We start from the raw sequence: 18,682 nt of genomic DNA, 5'->3' as shown, positions 1-18,682 counted from the left end.
GTTGCACCCGTGGGGTGTTAAATGGGGGGGGGGGGGTTTAAGGGATGGGACCCCCATGGGAAAGGGGGTGCTGGGACCTCCCCCAAACTCGCCCCACGGAGCCGCCCCGTCGGGGTTCAATGGGGCTCGGGCACCCACGGGGAGGTGAGCGCGGGGCGGTGCTGCTCCGGTTCCCCCCCCTGCCCCATCGCACCCCACCGGACGCGAGTTGGGGGTTTGGGGACACGGGGAGCGCGGCCTCCCCCCGACGCTCCCAACGAACCGTGAGCCCCATAAGCGTGCGATGGGGAGGGGGGGCGGGTGTGATGAATGTCATTAATTAAATGACATTAAATTAATGAATGTCATTAATTAAAGTGTTAATGAAGGGGAAAAAAGAAGCTAGCAGAGGATGGTTTCGATCCATCGACCTCTGGGTTATGGGCCCAGCACGCTTCCGCTGCGCCACTCTGCTGCTGGCGGTCACCGCTGCTATCAGCGCTCTAAGTACCTACTCCGCTTTGCGCATGCGCACCACCCCCTGCTGTGTTAATGCCCATCGCGCGCCCTCCAGCGGCCACCCGCGCCATCACCGCTCTGTTTCCCCCCTCCCCGCTTTGATCGACATCTGCTTGAACCAATAGCGTGTCACCTCCGCGCTGGCAGTGGGCGGGCCTAAACCTGCGTGAGCCAATAGGGGGAGAGGTTGTTGCGTGGTGCCGGCAGCGCAGAGCGGCGGGGTCTCATTGTTGGGCACGGCGGGATCATGAGGTGCGGGGACGGGAATGGGAATGGGAATGGGATGGGGGTGGGATGGGGATAGGAATGGGGATGGGGACGGGATGGGATGGGAATGGGGATGGGGACGGGAATGGGGATGGGAATGGGGAAGGGATGGGTATAGGAATGGGGAAGGGAATGGGAAGGGATGGGAATAGGGATGGGAATGGGAATGGGAATAGGGATGGGGACGGGATGGGCATGGGGATGTGAATGTGGAAAGGATGAGACTGGGAATGGGAATGGGGACGGGATGGGAATGGAGATAGCAATGGGATGGGGATAAGATGGGAATAGGGATGGAGATGGGATGAGGATGGGAATGGGATGGGGATAGGGATGGGATGGGGATGATGGGAATGGGAATGGGATGAAAATGGGATAGGAATGGGGACAGGGATGGGAATAGGATGGTATGGGAACGGGGATGATGGGAATGGAATGGGGATAGGGATGTGAATGGGGAAGGGATGAGGATGGGAATGGGAAGGGAGACGGGATGGGAATGGAATGGGGATAGGGATGTGAATGGGGAAGGGATGAGGATGGGAATGGGATGGGAATGGGGATGGGAATAGGATGGGATGGGAATGGGATGAAAATGGGATAGGGATGGGAATAGGATGCGATAGGGATGAGATGGGAATGGGGATGATGGGGATGGGATGGGGATAGGGATGGGAATGGGGGGGTCCCGGTCCCCGTTAACACCGTTCCCATCTCTCTCCCGCAGGGGCGACCGAGGCAGAGGCCGCGGCGGACGCTTTGGTTCCAGGGGAGGCCCTGGCAGTGGGCGAGTCTGGCTTCTGCTCTAGCGAGGGTGGCTCTTTAGCACGGCAGGACCTAGCGGGGGGGGCCCGCGGCCGCTGCGGCCGCGCTGTGGGGCGGCAGGAGCCGGGATTGGGGGGGGGAACGGAGCTGGCAGCGTAGTGCAGGAGAACGATGAGGAGTAGAGCACCGATGGGGAGGGGGGGGGTTGGAATGGAGCGGCCCCTCCGGGCCGGTGGGCACAGGGGAGCCCCGGTGCGCGGCCATTGCCCGTAGGCACCGGGGTGTGGGGCTGAGCTATGGATAGCGGGGCTCAGAAGAAGCCTTTCCCGTTTCTATAGGGCTTTTCCGGCGTCTCCGGGCTGGGCTGTGGGGTGGTTGGGATCCCCCCCTTCCCCATCAGAGGATAAAGTTGGTTCTTGTCTTCTTTTATCCCTTTAGGTTCCGGCCCTTTGTGCCGCACATCCCCTTTGATTTCTATGTCGTGAGTAAGCTGTGTGCAGGGGACAACTCGTGTAAAGCTTCATCCACAACCCCCAGTGTGCTGGGGTTGGTTTAGGGTAGCCGGAGGCAAGGAGCATGCTGGAGATGCTGTTGGTTCCGTAACCAACCCCACGTAGATCGCCTTGTGCGGAGTCTTTGTGTTACCTGGGATGCAGTGGGGTAGCACCCACAATCAGTGCTTCCAGTGAGGCTTTTCTGCCTCTCCCCACCCCAGGACCCCCAGCTCTTTGTCACCCAGACCCTGGAGCTGGGCCCATCGGGTGCTCTCCAGGCTCTTTGGGCTGTGTCAGTGGTGGAATCGCGCTGCGTTGGGAGGAAGGGAGCTTAAAACTCCTCCTGGTCCAAGCGCCTGTGTCCAACGTGGCCTTGAGCACTGCCAGGGATGGGGCAGGCGCAGCTGCTCCGTTCACCCCATTCCAGTGTCCCATCACCCGCACCGGGAAGAGCTGCTTCCTCACAAGGAGCAGCAGCAACGTGCATGTACCCCCTTTAGACGAGGACCTGATTCCCTCCTCCCGCCCCACGTCTTCCCTTTAGGATCTGTGACATCCGGAGCAAACAGATGCATTGAATCATCCGTTCCAGGGACTGAAACCCCTCTCCCTAAACCCCTTCCTCGTTAGACCTGCCCTGCCCGCATGCTGGGAGCTGCCCTCTTCCCTTAGGACAACGTGACAGTGTGGTTCTGAAGGCACCACAGTGTGGTCCAGGCTCTGGGGGCAGGATGGAGCTCATCCCTGCTCCCTTTTCCAGTGTGAAATGGCTTTTCCCCGCGTGAAGCCGGCCGCGGATGAGACCGCCTTCAGCGAGGCCCTGCTCAAGAGGAACCAGGACCTGGCTCCCACCGCTGCCGAACAGGTTCTGGGTCAGAGCCCTTTGGCTGCATGGGAGCAGGGGGTTAGGGAGCCCGGAGCGTGGGCTGCAGCGTGCTTCGGGGAGGGACCCTGCAGGTGCTACGGGAGCAGAGGTCCTTGGGCAGTGGGGTTTCAGTGTGGGTCTCCATTACAGAGCAGGGCTGTGTGCGTGGTGCTGGGTGTTCTGAGGGGGGGGACGGACAGAACTGACACCACCCCCTTCCATGCACTTCCTTTCCAGGCCTCCATCCTTTCCCTGGTGACCAAGATAAACAACGTGATCGACAACTTGATCGTGGCACCGGGGACGTTCGAAGTGGTGAGGCCAAAAGCAGGGGGGAGATGGGGGGGTGTGTGTGTGGAATTCCATGTTCCTGCTCCCAAACCTGCCTCCGAGGGATGCTCGGATGTGGCCCGTGGGTTGCGTTTCCTCATGGTTGCTCTGCTCTTCCCCACAGCAAATCGAGGAGGTTCGTCAGGTGGGCTCCTACAAGAAGGGGACCATGACCACAGGCCACAACGTGGCCGATCTGGTGGTGATCCTCAAGATCTTACCCACCCGTGAGTGCTGGCCACGTGTCCTCCTCCTGGCGCCAGCCTCAGCCCTGCTCTCACCCCTGCTCCTTCTCCTTCTTCCCAGTGGAAGCTGTGGCAGCCTTGGGGAACAAAGTTGTGGAGAGCCTGCGAGCTCAGGACCCTGGTGAAGGTGGGATGGGGCCTCCGTCCCTATGGGCTTGAGGGGGGCAACCACCGCAGCTCAAACCCCTTGAGCCCTGGTGCCCAGCTGGGGTATGTGCCCCCTTTGCTGGTGTCCTGTCCCCCCCCCCCAGCCCTTCCATGAGGAATTCTCTCTCTGTGCCCCCAGTCCTGACCATGCTGACCAACGAGACGGGCTTTGAGATCAGCTCGGCCGACGCCACGGTGAAGATCCTCATCACCACGGTGCCCCCCAACCTGCGCAAGCTGGACCCGGAGCTGCACCGTGAGGGCTCCCTGCTGCCCACGGGGGGGAACCCTTCCTGCGGCCCGGGGAGCTTCCCAAAGGCCCATCCCTGTGCTCCTTCCCGTTAAACCCAACCCTTTGTGCTGTACTTGCAGTGGACATCAAGGTGCTGCAGAGCGCCCTGGCTGCCATCAGGCACGCGCGCTGGTTCGAGGAGAACGCGTCGCAGTCCACGTGAGTTGGGGCCTCCAGTGGGAATTCCGCCCTGGAAGAGCCTCTCCTGAGCCGCCTTCCCGTTGTCTGCCCCAGGGTGAAGGTCCTGATCCGGCTGCTGAAGGACCTGAGGATTCGATTCCCCGGCTTCGAGCCCCTCACGCCCTGGATCCTGGACCTGCTGGTGAGCAGACGACGGGAATGCCGGCAGCGGCGTTCCCGGGCTCTCATCCCAACGCCCTCTTTGTGTGTTCACCTCTGCAGGGCCACTACGCTGTGATGAACAACCCCACCCGGCAGCCCCTGGCTCTCAACATCGCCTACAGGTCTGGGGCTGCTTCCTTCCCTCCTAGAAATCCCTGTTTTGAACACATCCAAGGAAAGCAGCAGCATCCCATAGCCTTGAAGGGACCTTTCCATGCTGGAATGGTCTCACTCCGAACCTCAAACCATCTCATCTGATGGGCTTGAAGGGACCTTTCCATGCTGGAATGGTCTCCTAACCTCAAACCATCTCATCCCATAGGTTTGAAGGGAGCTTTCCATGCTGGAATGGTCTCCGAACCTCAAACCATCTCATCCCATAGACTTGAAGGGAGCTTTCCATGCTGGAATGGTCTCCCTCCTAACCTCAGGCCATCTCATCCTATAGGCCTGAAGGGAGCTTTCCATGCTGGAATGGTCTCCTAACCTCAAACCATCTCATCTGATGGGCTTGAAGGGAGCTTTCCATGCTGGAATGGTCTCCTAACCTCAAACCATCTCATCTGATGGGCTTGAAGGGAGCTTTCCATGCTGGAATGGTCTCCTAACCTCAAACCATCTCATCTGATGGGCTTGAAGGGAGCTTTCCATGCTGGAATGGTCTCCTAACCTCAAACCATCTCATCTGATGGGCTTGAAGGGACCTTTCCATGCTGGAATGGTCTCCCTCCTAACCTCAGACCATCTCATCCCATAGGCGCTGCCTCCAGATCCTGGCTGCGGGGCTCTTCCTCCCCGGCTCCGTGGGCATCACGGATCCCTGTGAGAGTGGGAACTTCCGAGTCCACACGGTCATGACCCTGGAGCAGCAGGTGAGCTCCTGCCCTGCTGTGGGACGGGATCAGGACCCCTCCGGGCCCTGACCGGGCCCTCTTCCCGTGCAGGACATGGTGTGCTACACGGCGCAGACCCTCGTCCGCATCCTCTCCCATGGAGGCTACAGGAAAATCCTTGGCCAAGAGGGTGATGCCAGTTGTAAGTGGGGCTGGGGCCAACGCCTGGCACCGTTGGGGCTCTCACTGAGCTGCTGGGAAGCCTCCTGGAGCAACAGGAAGGCTTCCATGGGGCTGGGGTTTGGCTGTGTGGCTCCAAGCCCCCACCCCGTGTTGGGTTTGCAGACCTGGCTTCGGAGATGTCCACGTGGGATGGGGTGATAGTGACGCCTTCCGAGAAGGCTTATGAGAAGCCTCCAGAGAAGAAAGAAGGGGAAGAGGAAGAAGAGAACCAAGAGGAACCTGCTGCAGGTGAGGAAGAGGAGAGCATGGAGACACAGGAGTGAAGGTGCCCATGGAAAGCCTTGGGGGCTGCTGCAGTGCCCCGAGCAGAGGCTGTGCTAGAACTCGAGCAGAGGAACGAGCCCACGACCTCTCCCTTGGCTGTGTTTTTATAAGCTGCCCATTAAAACGTTTCCCCCCTTTTGGAGCACGTCCTGGTTGGTTCAAGTGAAAGACCCACGATGGGAAAGGGGCCGGGATGCAGTCGTCAGCCCATCAGCACCTCCTTTATTACAGCACCTCCAGCTCTGCCCAGCCAACTGTGGCTCTCCCCTGCTCCTCACCCTGGAGGCCATCTCCATGCCACAACCAAGGCGGGGTGGGGGGGGGATCCCTGCTCCCCTCCTGGCCCATTCCCATCATTGTCCTTTTGTGGGGCTCACACCCCCAGCAGCCCCCAGCTCGTGGGGCTCTGGGCACAGCCTCACTTGCCCGGCAGCCCCTGGGGGTAGGCCCCGGCCGCCTCCAGCATCGCTCTCCTCCGCACCGTCTCCTTGGCCACGCTGTGGTTGAGCCTCCGCAGCCGTTCCTGTGCCAGGGGAGGAGGAGGAGCAGCGGCAGCCGTCAGGATGGAGGGGATTGGAACCCCTGTTTGCTCCCCATTCCCCCCCATTGGGATGCCTGGGCTGACCTGAGCGTTCTGCAGGATGTTGTTGACCAGCACCACCCGGCGCCGGGCGTTCAGCAGCTTCTTCACGTAGGGGTCGAGGTCCAGGGCCACCTTCTGGTCCTCATTGATGCGGCAGAGCTCTGGGGAGAAGGGGGCAGAGGTGGGGGGGGGGGGGGGCATGTCTTGGACGTGCCCCCCATATCCTGGAGGTGATGCCCCCATATCTTGGGAGTGATTCCCCATGTCTTGGAGGTGCCCCCCCATGTCTTGGAGCTGTCCCTCATGTCTTGAAGGAGCCCCTCATGTCCTGGAGGTGCCCCCCCCATGTCTCAGAAGTGCCCCCCATGTCTCAGAGGTGCCCCTCATGTCCTGGAGGTGCCCCCCCCATGTCTCAGAAGTGCCCCCCATGTCTCAGAGGTGCCCCTCATGTCCTGGAGGTGCCCCCCATGTCTTGGAAGTGATCCCCCCCATGTCTTGGAGGTGATGCCCCCCATGTCTTGGAGATGCCCCCCCCCATGTCTTGGAGGTGCCCCCCATGTCTCGGAGGTGATCCCCATGTCTTGGAGGTGATCCCCATGTCTTGGAGGTGCCCCCCATGTCTTGGAGGTGATCCCCATGTCTCGGAGGTGCCCCCCATGTCTCGGAGGTGATCCCCATGTCTCGGAGGTGCCCCCCATGTCTCGGAGGTGATCCCCATGTCTCAGAGAACCCCCCCCGGTCTCACCAGTGGCCAGGCTGTCGATGTGCTCCCGCAGCTCCACCTGGCTCTCCCTGCGGAGGTCACAGCTCCATGCCCCACGGCCCGGACACCCCAAACCCATCCCTGCTCCCTCCACCGCGGACCCAGCGCCCCATTGCCCCCCCCTTCCAGCCCCGTGCCCACCCCAAACACTCCCTGCGCTCCCCACAGCCCGGCCCCAAACCCCTATGTCCCCACGCAGCAACCCCGAGCTCCCCTCAGGCCCCGTCCGCCCCGGTTCCCCCCCGCCCCGTTCCGCCGCTCCCGGACCTGACGGCATGGACGTGCCCATCGAGCTGCCGCACCGCCGGGCGCAGGAACTGCAGCAGCCCCTCCGCGAACAGCTCCCGAGCCGCGGGGCCGGGACCGGGGCCGGTGCTGGGGCTGCTGCCCGCCGCCATCACGGCCGGGGAATGGCGTCCCCTCAGCGCTGGGCGGGAAAGGCCGCTTCCGCGGGGCATGATGGGAAATGTAGTCCGGAACGAGGTAAAGGGAACGGGTTCTGGTTGGAGCCGCGAGGCATGCTGGGAAGTGTAGTCCGCAAGGGAGAGATGGAAGCCTATTGGTCCGAGCCGGGGGGGATGCTGGGTAATGTAGTCCGGAAGGGACAGAGGATGGAGGCTTTGGTCCGTGCCGCGGGGGATGCTGGGAAATGTAGTCCGCAAGGGGACGCGTGCGGAACTCGGGGAAAGCGCGCTGAGGGCGTTTTTGGGTTTATCGTTTTGGGGGGTTTTAATCGTTTTTTGGGGTTTTTTATCGTTTTCGGCCGTTTTACACTCAAAGCTCAGCGCAGGAGCCCGGCCGCGGGGTGTGTCACGGTCCAGCAGCTGCAGAGCGCGGGGCAGCAGCACCCGGACCCAGCACGGGCTAAGCGAGCACCTGAGGGATCCCTTAACATGGACAGGGGGTTCTCTCCATCCCTTAAACATGGACATGGGGCTCCCTCCATCCCTGGGACCCTTTAACATGGACATGGGGCCCCCTCCATCCCTTTAACATGGACATGGGGCCCCCTCCATCCCTTTAACATGGACAGGGGGCCCCCTCCATCCCTTAAACATGGACATGGGGCTCCCTCCATCCCTGGGACCCTTTAACATGGACATGGGGCCCCCTCCATCCCTTAAACACGGACATGGGGCTCCCTCCATCCCTGGGACCCTTTAACATGGACATGGGGCCCCCTCCATCCCTTTAACATGGACATGGGGCCCCCTCCATCCCTTAAGCATGGACATGGGGCTCCCTCCATCCCTGGGACCCTTTAACATGGACATGGGGCCCCCTCCATCCCTTAAACACGGACATGGGGCCCCCTCCATCCCTGGGACCCTTTAACATGGACATGGGGCCCCCTCCATCCCTTTAACATGGACATGGGGCTCCCTCCATCCCTGGGACCCTTTAACATGGACATGGGGCTCCCTCCATCCCTTAAACACAGACATGGGACTCCCTCCATCCCTGGGACACTTTAACATGGACATGGGGCCCCCTCCATCCCTTAAACATGGACATGGGGCCCCCTCCATCCCTGGGACCCTTTAACATGGACATGGGGCCCCCTCCATCCCTTTAACACGGACATGGGGCTCCCTCCATCCCTGGGACCCTTTAACATGGACATGGGGCTCCCTCCATCCCTTAAACACAGACATGGGACTCCCTCCATCCCTGGGACCCTTTAACATGGACATGGGGCCCCCTCCATCCCTTAAACATGGACATGGGGCTCCCTCCATCCCTGGGACCCTTTAACATGGACATGGGGCCCCCTCCATCCCTTAAACACGGACATGGGGCTCCCTCCATCCCTGGGACCCTTTAACATGGACATGGGGCTCCCTCCATCCCTTTAACATGGACATGGGGCCCCCTCCATCCCTTAAACATGGACATGGGGCTCCCTCCATCCCTGGGACCCTTTAACATGGACATGGGGCCCCCTCCATCCCTTAAACACGGACATGGGGCTCCCTCCATCCCTGGGACCCTTTAACATGGACATGGGGCTCCCTCCATCCCTTAAACACAGACATGGGACTCCCTCCATCCCTGGGATGCCCTTAACATGGACATGGACTCCCTCCATCCCTGGACCCCTTTACTATGGACATGAGGCTCCCTCCACCCCTTTAACAGGGACATGGGGCTCCCTCCAACCCTGGGACCCCTTAACACGGACATGGGGCTCCCCCATCCCTTTAACTCACCTCCTCCAGCCGGCTCTGCCCACTCGGGGCCCCGCTCCCGCTGCATCTTCTCTGGCTGCCTGCAGCCCTGCCCGCGGTCCTGCCCCCTCCCCTGCCTGTTCCTGCTTCCCGGGACGCCCCCCGCTCAGGGCCCAACAATCCCCATTTGCATGGAAAACAAGCAGCACAGAGTCCACAACCGCTTTGATAATGACTTTTCCTTTGTTAACAACAAACCAGAACTACAAGATTCCATGGGAACTGGAACGGTTCACATTATGGCTGAATCCAACGGGGTACAGACCCCTGCCCACACAGGCACAAGGGAGAACTGGGAGGGGGGGGGGTTATACCATAAGGGATGAACGTTGGACCCCATTGTTTTAGGGGCCCAACTCCATTTCACCTTCCCTGCTGTCATTTGAACTTCCTGCTTCCAATTCGTTTCACCAGATACGGAAACCACCGGCTCCAACACAACGGAAAGAAGCCAAACTTTAATCTAAAAACCATCGGAAAACCCAACTAAAGGAAGTCTGCAACCTGGGCAGTGCCCTGCCCGCAACGCTGGCTACCGATAACGAGAGGAAACAGTGGTGGTGAGGCAAAGCCTGGCGTGGGGAGCGCCACAAGGAAACCTGCCCCGAGGGTTTGTCCTCCTGGGAAGAGGTTTTTGTTGCTTCAAGATGGGTTCAAATTGAGCCCTGGGTGTAAGCTCGGCCCTGCGGTGGCGTTTGGGGATGGGGGTGATCCCAAAATGCCACCACGGAGCTTAAAAAGAGGCACGGAACCGCAGGATCGTGTCACCAGCACCAATGTCAGCGGGTTCACGTTCGTGTTGGGGGTGGGGGGGAAGAGGAGAAATAAAGATATAAAAACAATCCCAAAGGAAGAGGTTTTCATACAACAGAGTATCAAAAGGTGAAAGGAAGACACTAAAGCCCGGGCTGCTCCCTACGCCGGCGGCTCCTCCCGGCAGGACTCAGGCTTTTCCCATGTTTAGCTTTACGGGCACCACACACCAACTTCCACAAGGTCTCTGGGAAAGGCCCTTCAGTCGTTGGACTCGGGGTCTGTCTGAGCCATGTAAGCATCCAGCTCGGCGTCCAGGTGTCCTTTCGTCTTAGACATGTAGGCATCCAACTGGTTATCCAGCTGCTCCTTGGTCAGCGCCGGCCGCGCCGATCCTCTGCCTCGGCCCCGGCCTCTGCCGCGGCCTCCGAAGCCGCCCCGGCCCCGTCCGGCCATGCCACGACCTTGGAGGGGGAACCAAGAGGATGGTTACAGCCAGCATGGGCTTTGGGAATGCAGGTGCCTGAACACCCACCCCCCCACTGAGATTCCCAAGATTCCACACGCCTCTGGGTCAGGCTGAAGCTTTTGGTGGCCAAGGAGCAGCAGCATCACCCCTTAGAAGCCCATTTTGCCATGGAATCCGGAGTTTTTCAGCCTAACTCAAATGTGTCAGGCTGAAGTTGTGGAGGGATCAGCAGCTTCCTGGGTAACTGCTCCCACAAACACGGAGCCAATCCCACAGGATCATGAGAGCACATCTGGCTGAAACACGAACCACCACCCAGCACAGCTGTCTCGTTTCCTCCTGCTTCCCCCATCCCTGTGGTGAAGAGGGTTCACTTCCCCAAACTGATTCAGTTCCAGAGGCTGAATTTGAGTTTATTTTGCAGGGTTCAGACTTTCTCCTCTGCTCATTTCCCCCTGACTGATGGGTTTAAGAGCCTCGTGGTCTGCACAGGCCCTGCATCACGTCCTCCAGCGCGAGGAGACAGAGCAGTCTTCCTCAACAGGAGTACCTGCTGCCTCCCCACTGTTCCAAGCCATGGGTACAACTTCAGCAGCCATGCCCAGAGCCCTTTGTGGACACAGTCAGGGAGCCCCAATGGGTGTTTTGGGAATTAAATCCCTCATTTAGCACTATGCCATGCATGGATTCAGAGGGGTTGGGGGCTGCACCACAGGAGACGGAATTACAGCTGTGTGTTATTACCCTTGTGAGCACCAACCTCTGCCTCCGAGTCCCCCGCGGCCCATCGCGCCTCGGCCCAGACCTCCTCTTCCAGGGCCACCACGGCCTCGAAGGCCACCTCTCCTCAGGCCCATCCTGGGGGATATCCCTCGTCCTCCACGCAGCAGGCTCTGACCTTTGAGAGGGAATTCCAATGGGAAAGCGATCAGTTTTCCGACAGAATCAGAGTCACGCTGTCCACAACATCCCTGGTGACAGCCCAGCAGCTCCAGTGCCACACGGATTGGGATCTGACCTCGGAGCGGGATCCCTCCTCGCAGCAGAGCTCTGGCTCCCCGGCCTCCACGCATGGCTCCCCGTGGCAAACCCCTCTGCCCCATGGACAATCCTCTTCCCCCCATGGCTCCGCGAGCGAGGGGCCCCGCTGGTCGGCCTAACCGGGCCTGGATGTTGCTTTTCCCAAGGCGTTGCTTCAAGCTCTTCTGGAATAAAAGATGTGTAAGAAAGGGGAGAAAAAGTCATGCAGCAATCGTGGACTTGCCCCACAACCAGCACAGCTGTCACCCATCAACACAACAGGGGTGATGCCCTGGTGTATCTCGCTGTAAGGAAACCAGAGGGCTACCAGCTCTCTGCAATGGATGATCAAGCTTCAAAGGCAGTCAAATCTGGTCTGGGAGGGAGAACTGGTGCAGGGCAGAGAGCAAAGCCCTGTGTCTGTCCAGAGACAAGGAAGCACTTTGCTCTCTGCTTTCAGCAGTGCTGCTCAGGCCAAAGCCAAGCAGATCCTTCATCCTAAAGGCAGCCCAATGATCCCTTCTGCTGGGATAGTCCAAGCTGATCCCTGCTGCACAAACCCAGCCTCCCTCCACGGAGCGAGTGACATCTGTGAGCCACACACCATGGATATCATTCCCTAACCCCATCCTGTTTCCATACAAAGCTAGGAAAAGCATCCACTTTTCTGTTTATACAAGCAGCAAACTGTACTGAAGAGATTTACCCTCACCAGAGCAGCTGCAGAACAGTCATCACTGTGTGTTTGGCTTTTGAAGTGGGTTCTTCACCAGAATCCATTCCCTGGAGCTCCTGCTCCCAAATGCTCACACAGAAGGGCTGCAGACACGGCTCAACTTCTCACCAAGGTGGGCTTTACATCCCAGCTTAAGACAGTTTACATCCCAGTTTAGTCATATTCCCAACAGCCTAAACCAGGAGCCTCTCTCCTGTGCCCAGCCTCACCAGCAGGAAGGAAAGAGAAAGCATGTGTACGATCCACATCCAACTACTCCTTGATGTCACTTACCACCCGAGTTTAAAGTTAAGCTGCTGGACCTGGGGCTGAAACAGGCCCGAGAGGCTCAGCCCTTCTGCTCTGCCCCAGAGCACCTTGGTCTGCTCCAGCTACTAAGCAAAGGCACGTCCAGAACCAGTCAGTACAAATGGGTTTGCATTAAAGACAGAACACGGGAGGTTTATTTAAGCACTCGTGCACTCAGCTGCAAACCACAGACCCAGGAATCGCACACCAAGTGCTCCACAGAGCTCAGAATGGTCCCTTCGCAGAGCACTCACATCCCAGAGGATCAGAAATGCTCCTGGTGATAGCCTGCACTTGGGAAAATCCCATCACCACATCAACTTCCAGAGCCCAGAGAGCAACACAACAGAATCCAGGCTCCGAAATACCCCCACGGCCCCCCTTTTATGTGCAGAAATCCATGGAAGTACATTTGCGCTGAACACAGAAATCACAGGGGTTTAGGAGCTAAGCCAAAAGATCAGTTCTTCCCTGCTCCTTTGCAGCACTTCAGCACTAAGTTCACCCTTTAAATCCAGTTTCACTTATCACTTGTGAAATTCTTAGCTTTCCAAACATCCTGAAGCCGTTTCCAGAGCTGCTGTTTCCAGGCTCTGTGAGGCCGCCTGCCACCACAGCCTGCTCTTAACAACAGGAGCCTCAAGAGATCTTAAACAGGAGCTGCATTCCTCTTTATCAGAGTGAGCCCTCAACGGGGCAGGCTGAAGAATTCCAGCTATGTGGGGAGGCAGCTCAGCTGAGACATTTCCAAGGAGACACTCCCAAGGCTTCCTCCTCATGTGGGAGAGAATGTACAGAATTACATGGAACTAATGGTGCAGTCGAGTCATGCGATGCTGCTGCCTGAGCTCGCGGCAGAGCTGAGGCCCTACCCCACAGGCTTCCATTTCATAGGATCCCAGACTGGTCTGGGTTGAAGGGAGCTTAAAGCTCTTCCAGTCCCATCCAACCTGGCCTTGAGCACTGCCAGGGATGGGGCAGCCACAGCTTCTCTGGGCACCCTGTGCCAGCGCCTCAGCACCCTCCCAGGGAAGAGCTTCTGCCTAAGAGCTCATCTCAGCCTCCCCTCTGGCAGGTTAAAGCCATTCCCCTTGGCCTGGCCCTACAGGCCCTTGTCCAAAGCCCCTCTCCACGTTTCCTGCAGCCCCTTTAGGCACTGGAGCTGCTCTAAGGTCTCCCCTTAGGGAGCCTTCTCCTCTCCAGGGTGATCCAGCCCAGTTCCTTCACTCTGGCTCCAGAGCAGGGATGCTCCATCCCTCGCAGCACCTCTAACACGCCACATCCTTCAATGCTGCGCCCTACACATCCTCTTTAAGCTCCTCTTACCAGCCACCCCTCCTGCCGCTTCTTTCAGTCCAGAGTTAGGGAGAAACACACTCATTTCAGCAGGGAAATTAAGATCTAACAATTGTGCTCGGGTCTTCTGCTCTACTGCCAGAAAGCAACTGGAGGAACACAATCTGTAAGACTCGGCACCGAAAGGTGAAATGATAAATACTCTTTATCTAAGGAGAATTCAACCCCGTGCCTTAAATCCAGGCCTGCATTCTAGCGTTCAGCCCCACATCAGTTTGTTCCTCTGTTCCTCGCAGCCAGCTGCTATGAAGGGAGTGCACCAGGAGAGGATGGAGCTGGGGATGGGAGCAACCAGCCTCAACTGGCCAGTAAGTACTGGGAACAACCCACAGCAGTTGGAACTGCAGCTAGAGTGTGAGGCGAAGCGCTCGCAGATCCAGAAACCCAGACTGAGAACCACTGCTCTGGAAAAACAGAGAGGAGACATCAACAACCAGCACAAAACACCCCCAACGTGAACCACTGAGTCACAAAAGCATTACTTATCTAAAGGGAAAGGTGGCATCTCCTGCAAGGCCCTTCCAGGTCTCTCAGTTTGAGCATCCAAGGCCATTTTCCCCCATCCACGTGCTGCTGGCAGGCATCAGAACCCGTGGCCGTCTCTCACCTGTTTGAGCTTCAAAGCCGCCTGGACAGAAGGTCTGTTCTCCATCTGCTGGGCCAGTCTTCTGTTTCTGGCACTGGCTAGCTGCTGCTGCTGCTGCATGGTAGCCCGAATATTCACTGGCATCGGCTGTTTGTTCTTCAGCATGTTAGTAAAGCTTCAAGGTCGAATAAAACGGGTGTTTAAAGAAAGCTTTTATTACATACATTTATTGGCATTTCATGGCTCTCAAGACTGGATCTCCAGATCCCATGAACCTTACGTAAAGAGTGGTACTTAGGTCACGGCATATGGGATTAGGTATTCCTCGTTTTCCACAAGTGTGCAAGAACTGGAAACTCAGAAATGATGCTGCGTATTAATCGAGAAGTGAGAAAGCTTTAGGTTACTGAGGTTAGAAATGGCAGAAGGAATGACAACAAGCAAGAAGCAGAGATGGCCGTGACAGATGGGAGAGGACATCACAGGAACACAAAAGCAAAGGGAAATCTGACTGCAAAAGCCAAATTCACCCCCCAAGAGGGTTAAAAACTCAAGGCCAAAAGGCACCTTAACAAAAGACATCCCCCTAAGGACAGTCTGGTGGCCTCTGGTGCCCCATAGGAGCAATGCCACCACCCAAGCGTGGCTGCTCAGAGAAACACTTCACTTGGCAGTTTCTTTGGGGCACAAAGGATCTTCTCTTTAGGAGGATCCAGGAGCAGCAAGATGGCAAGCCTCCTTAGGAGCAGCCCATCCGCATCCTGCTGGGTGCTGGGGCTGGGAAACAACACTTAGAGATGGGGAATATGGCCTGACCAAACCAAAACGGGCTAACAAGGCCTCCCCTGCCCTGCCCCTCATCTTGCCTAGGATAACTCTGAGCACCAGTTTGGCCTCTCCATCCATCTCCCTGCAGCACTTGCTAGAGCAGGGGCAACACAAACACGGCTCTATTTCCCCCTGGCTCCATGCTACCAACAAAAGATAATCCAAGAGTGGTTAGGAGGAAAGTGAAACAGAACTGCATTGCTGTTAGTGACCACTGTCGAACTGCACGAGCTCAACGGCATGGAAAACCAGAGGAATACTCAACAGAAGAAATAAAGGAATCGAGGCAAGAGAAAGAAAAAGAGATGGAGATGAAGCAAAGCATTTGCCTCTTACAAGGCCCAGAACGTTGTTAAAGGGCCTTTGGGCTTGTTCAGCGGCCCGCTGCCTGCCTCTTACAGGCCAGACCACATGCACGTGTGTCTGCCTTGGACAAAGCAGCAAGCCTCCTGCAGCTTGGGTAACATGCTACCGTGCTGCAGCGTCGCCTCTATCAATGTAAAACACACGTGGAAGAGAAAAGGGAGGGTGTGAGCTTTTCTCTCTCTCTTGGGTTATAACACATCCCACCACATTTACGTGTCGCAAGGGTTTCCTATTAAACCGCGACGGATCAAACCGCTCCGAAAACGCTCGCCCTTTAAACCTTGCGTGCCACCTTTGGCGTGGTTTAAGGCAGAGGTGCACAGCCATCGGCTTGCTTTAATGAGCTTAAAAGAGGGCCGAAACCAGGCTGGGTGGGTTTGGTTTTTTTTTTTTGTGGGCAGTGATAACTAAGGACAACGATTTCTTATGAGCTGAAGCTGCTGTTGGCTTCCTCACCGCTCGTTCAGAGACATCTTGGTGGTGCTCTTGAGCACGACCTTCGGCGCTGACTGTGCAGCCATCTTCAGCTCAAGAGAATCTGCAAGACAGGAGAGGCGGCCTCAACCAAACAGCACTGGGGATCTCCCACGGAACCCCCCCGAAATGACCGCATCCTGCCTGCTTCAAGGGGCAGAAACAACGACAGCAATGCACTGGGTAGCACGAAACCCAGGATACAGCGGGCTTCACACATCCCCAAGTCAAACTTAACTCATCCTTACTAAGAAATGGGACCACTGGCAGGGGCAATGATGCAAAACTCACCCCCCCCCGCCGCCACCAAACCAGCACCTCATTGCCTTCTTTAGGGCAGGCTCCAACGCACTGCCACGCTCCCTATGCTCTCAGCATCAGCAACAGGGAAAGGCCACCGTGGTTTAAGGCAGGTATCACCCCCTCCGCAAGAAAACCTCGACATTACATTACAGAAGTCCCAAATGGCTTAAACCCATTAAGGTTTCACCCTCTTAATGCGATTACAACCACCTGGGACAGATGTAAGCGGTAAGTAGGGGGGGTTTAGGACCTAACGCTGCTCTAATGGGGCTCTCCACCACGGGAGCTGCCCATGAGCGCAGCACAGGGATTTAATGGGAGCTGCTCCCGATGCTCCAAGCCCCAGTGAGAAACCGCTTTCTTTACCGAGTTTTAGCACAGATCACATAGAAACGGAGCCAACAGGCAGCCGGAACCCGCTTTTTAACCAAAAAATGCGGTTTAAAAGCATTTCCCCCCCCCCCCCCCCCCTTCCTCAACAACGCAGAGGCAGGGGAGAAAGGTGAGGCCTGCCCTGGGCCGGCAACCGAGCCCTACAAGCCCCTGGCAACGGCAACGGCAACGACAACGGCAACAGCCGCCATCCATGGGGGCAAGGCTCAACCTCCCCCCCTCACCCCCGGCACCGCCTCACCGCGCCCTGCGGCCTCCCGTTCGCAGCCGGTCCCCGTCCCGTCCCTCCCCGCCCCGCCGCAGCCCTCGGGCAGGACCGGACGCTCTCACCGAAGCCGACGGTCGCCAGGTCCCGGCAGCGGTGGCTGCGGGTGGCGCGGGGCAGACTCAGCGCCCTCCGCCCGCTCCCGCCGTGCTCGAACGGCCGCGACAAAATGGCGGCGGCACCACAGGAACAGCCCCCCCCCCCGCCTTCTCCCTCCAGCGGCCAAAATGGCGGCCGCGGCGGCGCGCAAAGGGAAGGGGCGGAGTCAGGCGCGTCCCGACGGCCTCTGCTATTGGGTGGGCTGCGGTGACGTTGAGGTTTCCCGCGCGGCTATTGGTTGATGGCGGGAGGGGGTCCCTCGGGCGGGCGGGATGGGGATGGGGATGGGAATGGGAATGGGATGGGATGGGATGGAGATGGGATGGGATGGGGATGAGGATGGGGATGAGATGGAAATGGGGATGGGATGGGATGGGGATGAGGATGGGGATGAGATGGAAATGGGGATGGGATGGGATGGGGATGAGGATGGGGATGAGATGGAAATGGGGATGGGATGGGATGGGGATGAGGATGGGGATGAGATGGAAATGGGGATGGGATGGGATGAGATGGAATGGTCTGGGGATGGGATGGAAATGGGGACGGGATGGGAATGGGGATGGGGTTGGGAGGGGTGGGGATGGGGATGGGATGGGGAGGGGTGGGGATGGGCATGATATGGAAATGGGGATGGGATGGAGATGGGGATGGGGATGGAAATGGGGATGGGATGGGATGAGATGAGATGAGATGGAATGGTCTGGGGATGGGATGGAAATGGGGATGGGATGATGAGATGATGAACTGAACTTAAAGCTTATCCAGCTCCAAAGCAGGGACCCCTTCCACTAGAGCAGGGTGCTCCAAGCCCCGTCCCACCTGGCCTTGAACACTGCCAGGGATGGGGCATCCAAACCTTCCCCATCCAACCCATCCCAGTATCCCACTGCCCTCCCAGGGAAGAGCTTCTGTCTAAGAGCTCATCTCAGTCTCCTCTCTGGCAGGTTAAAGCCATTCCCCTTGGCCTGCCCCTCCATCCCTTGTCCCAAGCCCCTCTCCAGGTTCCTGCAGCCCCTTTAGGCACTGGAGCTGCTCTAAGGTCTCCCTTTCAGGAGCCTTCTCCTCTCCAGGCTGACTCAGCCCAGCTCCCTCACCCTGGCTGCAGAGCAGGGATGCTCCATCCCTCACAGCACCTCCAACACCCCACATCCTCCCTCTCCTGCCCTACGCATCCTCTTTAAGCCCCTCTTACCCCCCCCCATCCCCTTTAAATGAGCCAAACCCTACAGCGAGCAAGCGCACGAGCGGCTCTTCTGGGTATTAAAGTGGTTTCTACCCTCTTGCCCCCTTGCCCCTCCTCTAGCCCCAGAGAAGGGCACTGATTGCAGCAGGGCAATAAGGATGCAACCAGCGTGCCCCACATCGCTTCCTTCCCATCCCATCCCATCCATCCCATCCCATCCACCCCATCCCATCCCATCCACCCCATCCCATCCCATCCATCCCTTCCCATCCCTTCCCATCCCATCCCATCCCATCCCATCCCATCCCATCCACCCCATCCCATCCCATCCATCCCTTCCCATCCCACCCCATCCCATCCCATCCCACCCCATCCCATCCATCCCATCCCACCCCATCCCA

General features: G+C 58.2%; 3 protein-coding genes and 1 non-coding gene across 6 annotated transcripts; 1 reads left to right on the top strand and 3 right to left on the bottom strand.

Annotated features, from left to right (window-relative positions):
- Positions 1–382: 382 nt before the first annotated feature.
- On the bottom strand, positions 383–454 carry TRNAM-CAU (transfer RNA methionine (anticodon CAU)). Its single transcript has one exon. It is a non-coding gene; the product is annotated as a tRNA-Met (tRNA).
- Positions 455–674: 220 nt separating this feature from the next.
- ILF2 (interleukin enhancer binding factor 2) lies at positions 675–5,720 on the top strand. Of its 2 annotated transcripts, none has more exons than XM_061442368.1 (14): positions 675–750; positions 1,493–1,535; positions 1,970–2,011; positions 2,785–2,889; positions 3,127–3,204; positions 3,344–3,446; positions 3,526–3,591; positions 3,751–3,867; positions 3,984–4,062; positions 4,138–4,225; positions 4,306–4,367; positions 5,003–5,117; positions 5,190–5,280; positions 5,424–5,720. In XM_061442368.1, the coding sequence occupies exons 1-14, from the start codon at positions 746–748 to the stop codon at positions 5,582–5,584; spliced, it is 1,155 nt and encodes a 384-aa protein (XP_061298352.1). In that variant the 5' UTR covers positions 675–745; the 3' UTR covers positions 5,585–5,720. The 2 variants fall into 2 exon arrangements, with proteins under 2 accessions (XP_061298352.1, XP_061298351.1); XM_061442367.1 differs by having other exon boundaries at positions 689–750; positions 1,493–1,552; positions 1,969–2,011.
- A 256-nt stretch (positions 5,721–5,976) lies between these two features.
- Positions 5,977–7,329, bottom strand: SNAPIN (SNAP associated protein). Its single transcript, XM_061442437.1, has 4 exons — positions 7,199–7,329; positions 6,914–6,960; positions 6,211–6,329; positions 5,977–6,108 (listed from the first exon to the last, which is right to left on the bottom strand). Exons 1-4 carry the CDS (start codon positions 7,327–7,329, stop codon positions 6,004–6,006), a joined length of 402 nt encoding a protein of 133 aa, XP_061298421.1. The 3' UTR covers positions 5,977–6,003.
- Positions 7,330–9,590: 2,261 nt separating this feature from the next.
- CHTOP (chromatin target of PRMT1) lies at positions 9,591–17,198 on the bottom strand. Of its 2 annotated transcripts, none has more exons than XM_061442476.1 (6): positions 17,062–17,198; positions 16,018–16,099; positions 14,389–14,542; positions 11,400–11,586; positions 11,142–11,279; positions 9,591–10,376 (listed from the first exon to the last, which is right to left on the bottom strand). In XM_061442476.1, the coding sequence occupies exons 2-6, from the start codon at positions 16,080–16,082 to the stop codon at positions 10,174–10,176; spliced, it is 747 nt and encodes a 248-aa protein (XP_061298460.1). In that variant the 5' UTR covers positions 16,083–16,099; positions 17,062–17,198; the 3' UTR covers positions 9,591–10,173. The 2 variants fall into 2 exon arrangements, with proteins under 2 accessions (XP_061298460.1, XP_061298461.1); XM_061442477.1 differs by having other exon boundaries at positions 11,400–11,583.
- Between the last annotated feature and the right edge of the window lie 1,484 nt (positions 17,199–18,682).

This window comes from Pezoporus flaviventris, unplaced genomic scaffold (genome assembly GCF_033815535.1).
Source record: "Pezoporus flaviventris isolate CSIRO_AGI_PZ_B2104156 unplaced genomic scaffold, CSIRO_AGI_Pfla_v1 ptg000225l, whole genome shotgun sequence".
In the NCBI taxonomy this organism is placed as follows: Eukaryota; Metazoa; Chordata; class Aves; order Psittaciformes; family Psittacidae; genus Pezoporus; species Pezoporus flaviventris.
The sequence above is the reverse complement of the archived record's forward strand: the minus strand, read 5'-3'. Positions and strand labels throughout refer to the sequence as shown.

What these genes read in the sequence shown, in the direction of transcription:
- SNAPIN (XM_061442437.1), bottom strand. Translation starts at nt 7,329, where the DNA reads ATGGCGGCGGGCAGCAGCCCCAGCACCGGCCCCGGTCCCGGCCCCGCG. An exon ending in CATCGACAGCCTGGCCACTG is followed by an intron (nt 6,330 to 6,913) that starts GTGAGACCGGGG and finishes CCTTCTCCCCAG; the next exon opens with AGCTCTGCCGCATCAATGAG. An exon ending in ACATCCTGCAGAACGCTCAG is followed by an intron (nt 6,109 to 6,210) that starts GTCAGCCCAGGC and finishes CCCCTGGCACAG; the next exon opens with GAACGGCTGCGGAGGCTCAA.
- ILF2 (XM_061442367.1), top strand. An exon ending in AGGGGAGGCCCTGGCAGTGG is followed by an intron (nt 1,553 to 1,968) that starts GCGAGTCTGGCT and finishes TTATCCCTTTAG; the next exon opens with GTTCCGGCCCTTTGTGCCGC. An exon ending in GCTCTCAACATCGCCTACAG is followed by an intron (nt 4,368 to 5,002) that starts GTCTGGGGCTGC and finishes CTCATCCCATAG; the next exon opens with GCGCTGCCTCCAGATCCTGG.
- CHTOP (XM_061442476.1), bottom strand. Translation starts at nt 16,082, where the DNA reads ATGGCTGCACAGTCAGCGCCGAAGGTCGTGCTCAAGAGCACCACCAAG. An exon ending in AAGATGTCTCTGAACGAGCG is followed by an intron (nt 14,543 to 16,017) that starts GTGAGGAAGCCA and finishes TCGACCTTGAAG; the next exon opens with CTTTACTAACATGCTGAAGA. An exon ending in CGGGGGACTCGGAGGCAGAG is followed by an intron (nt 10,377 to 11,141) that starts GTTGGTGCTCAC and finishes TCCCCCTCCAAG; the next exon opens with GTCGTGGCATGGCCGGACGG.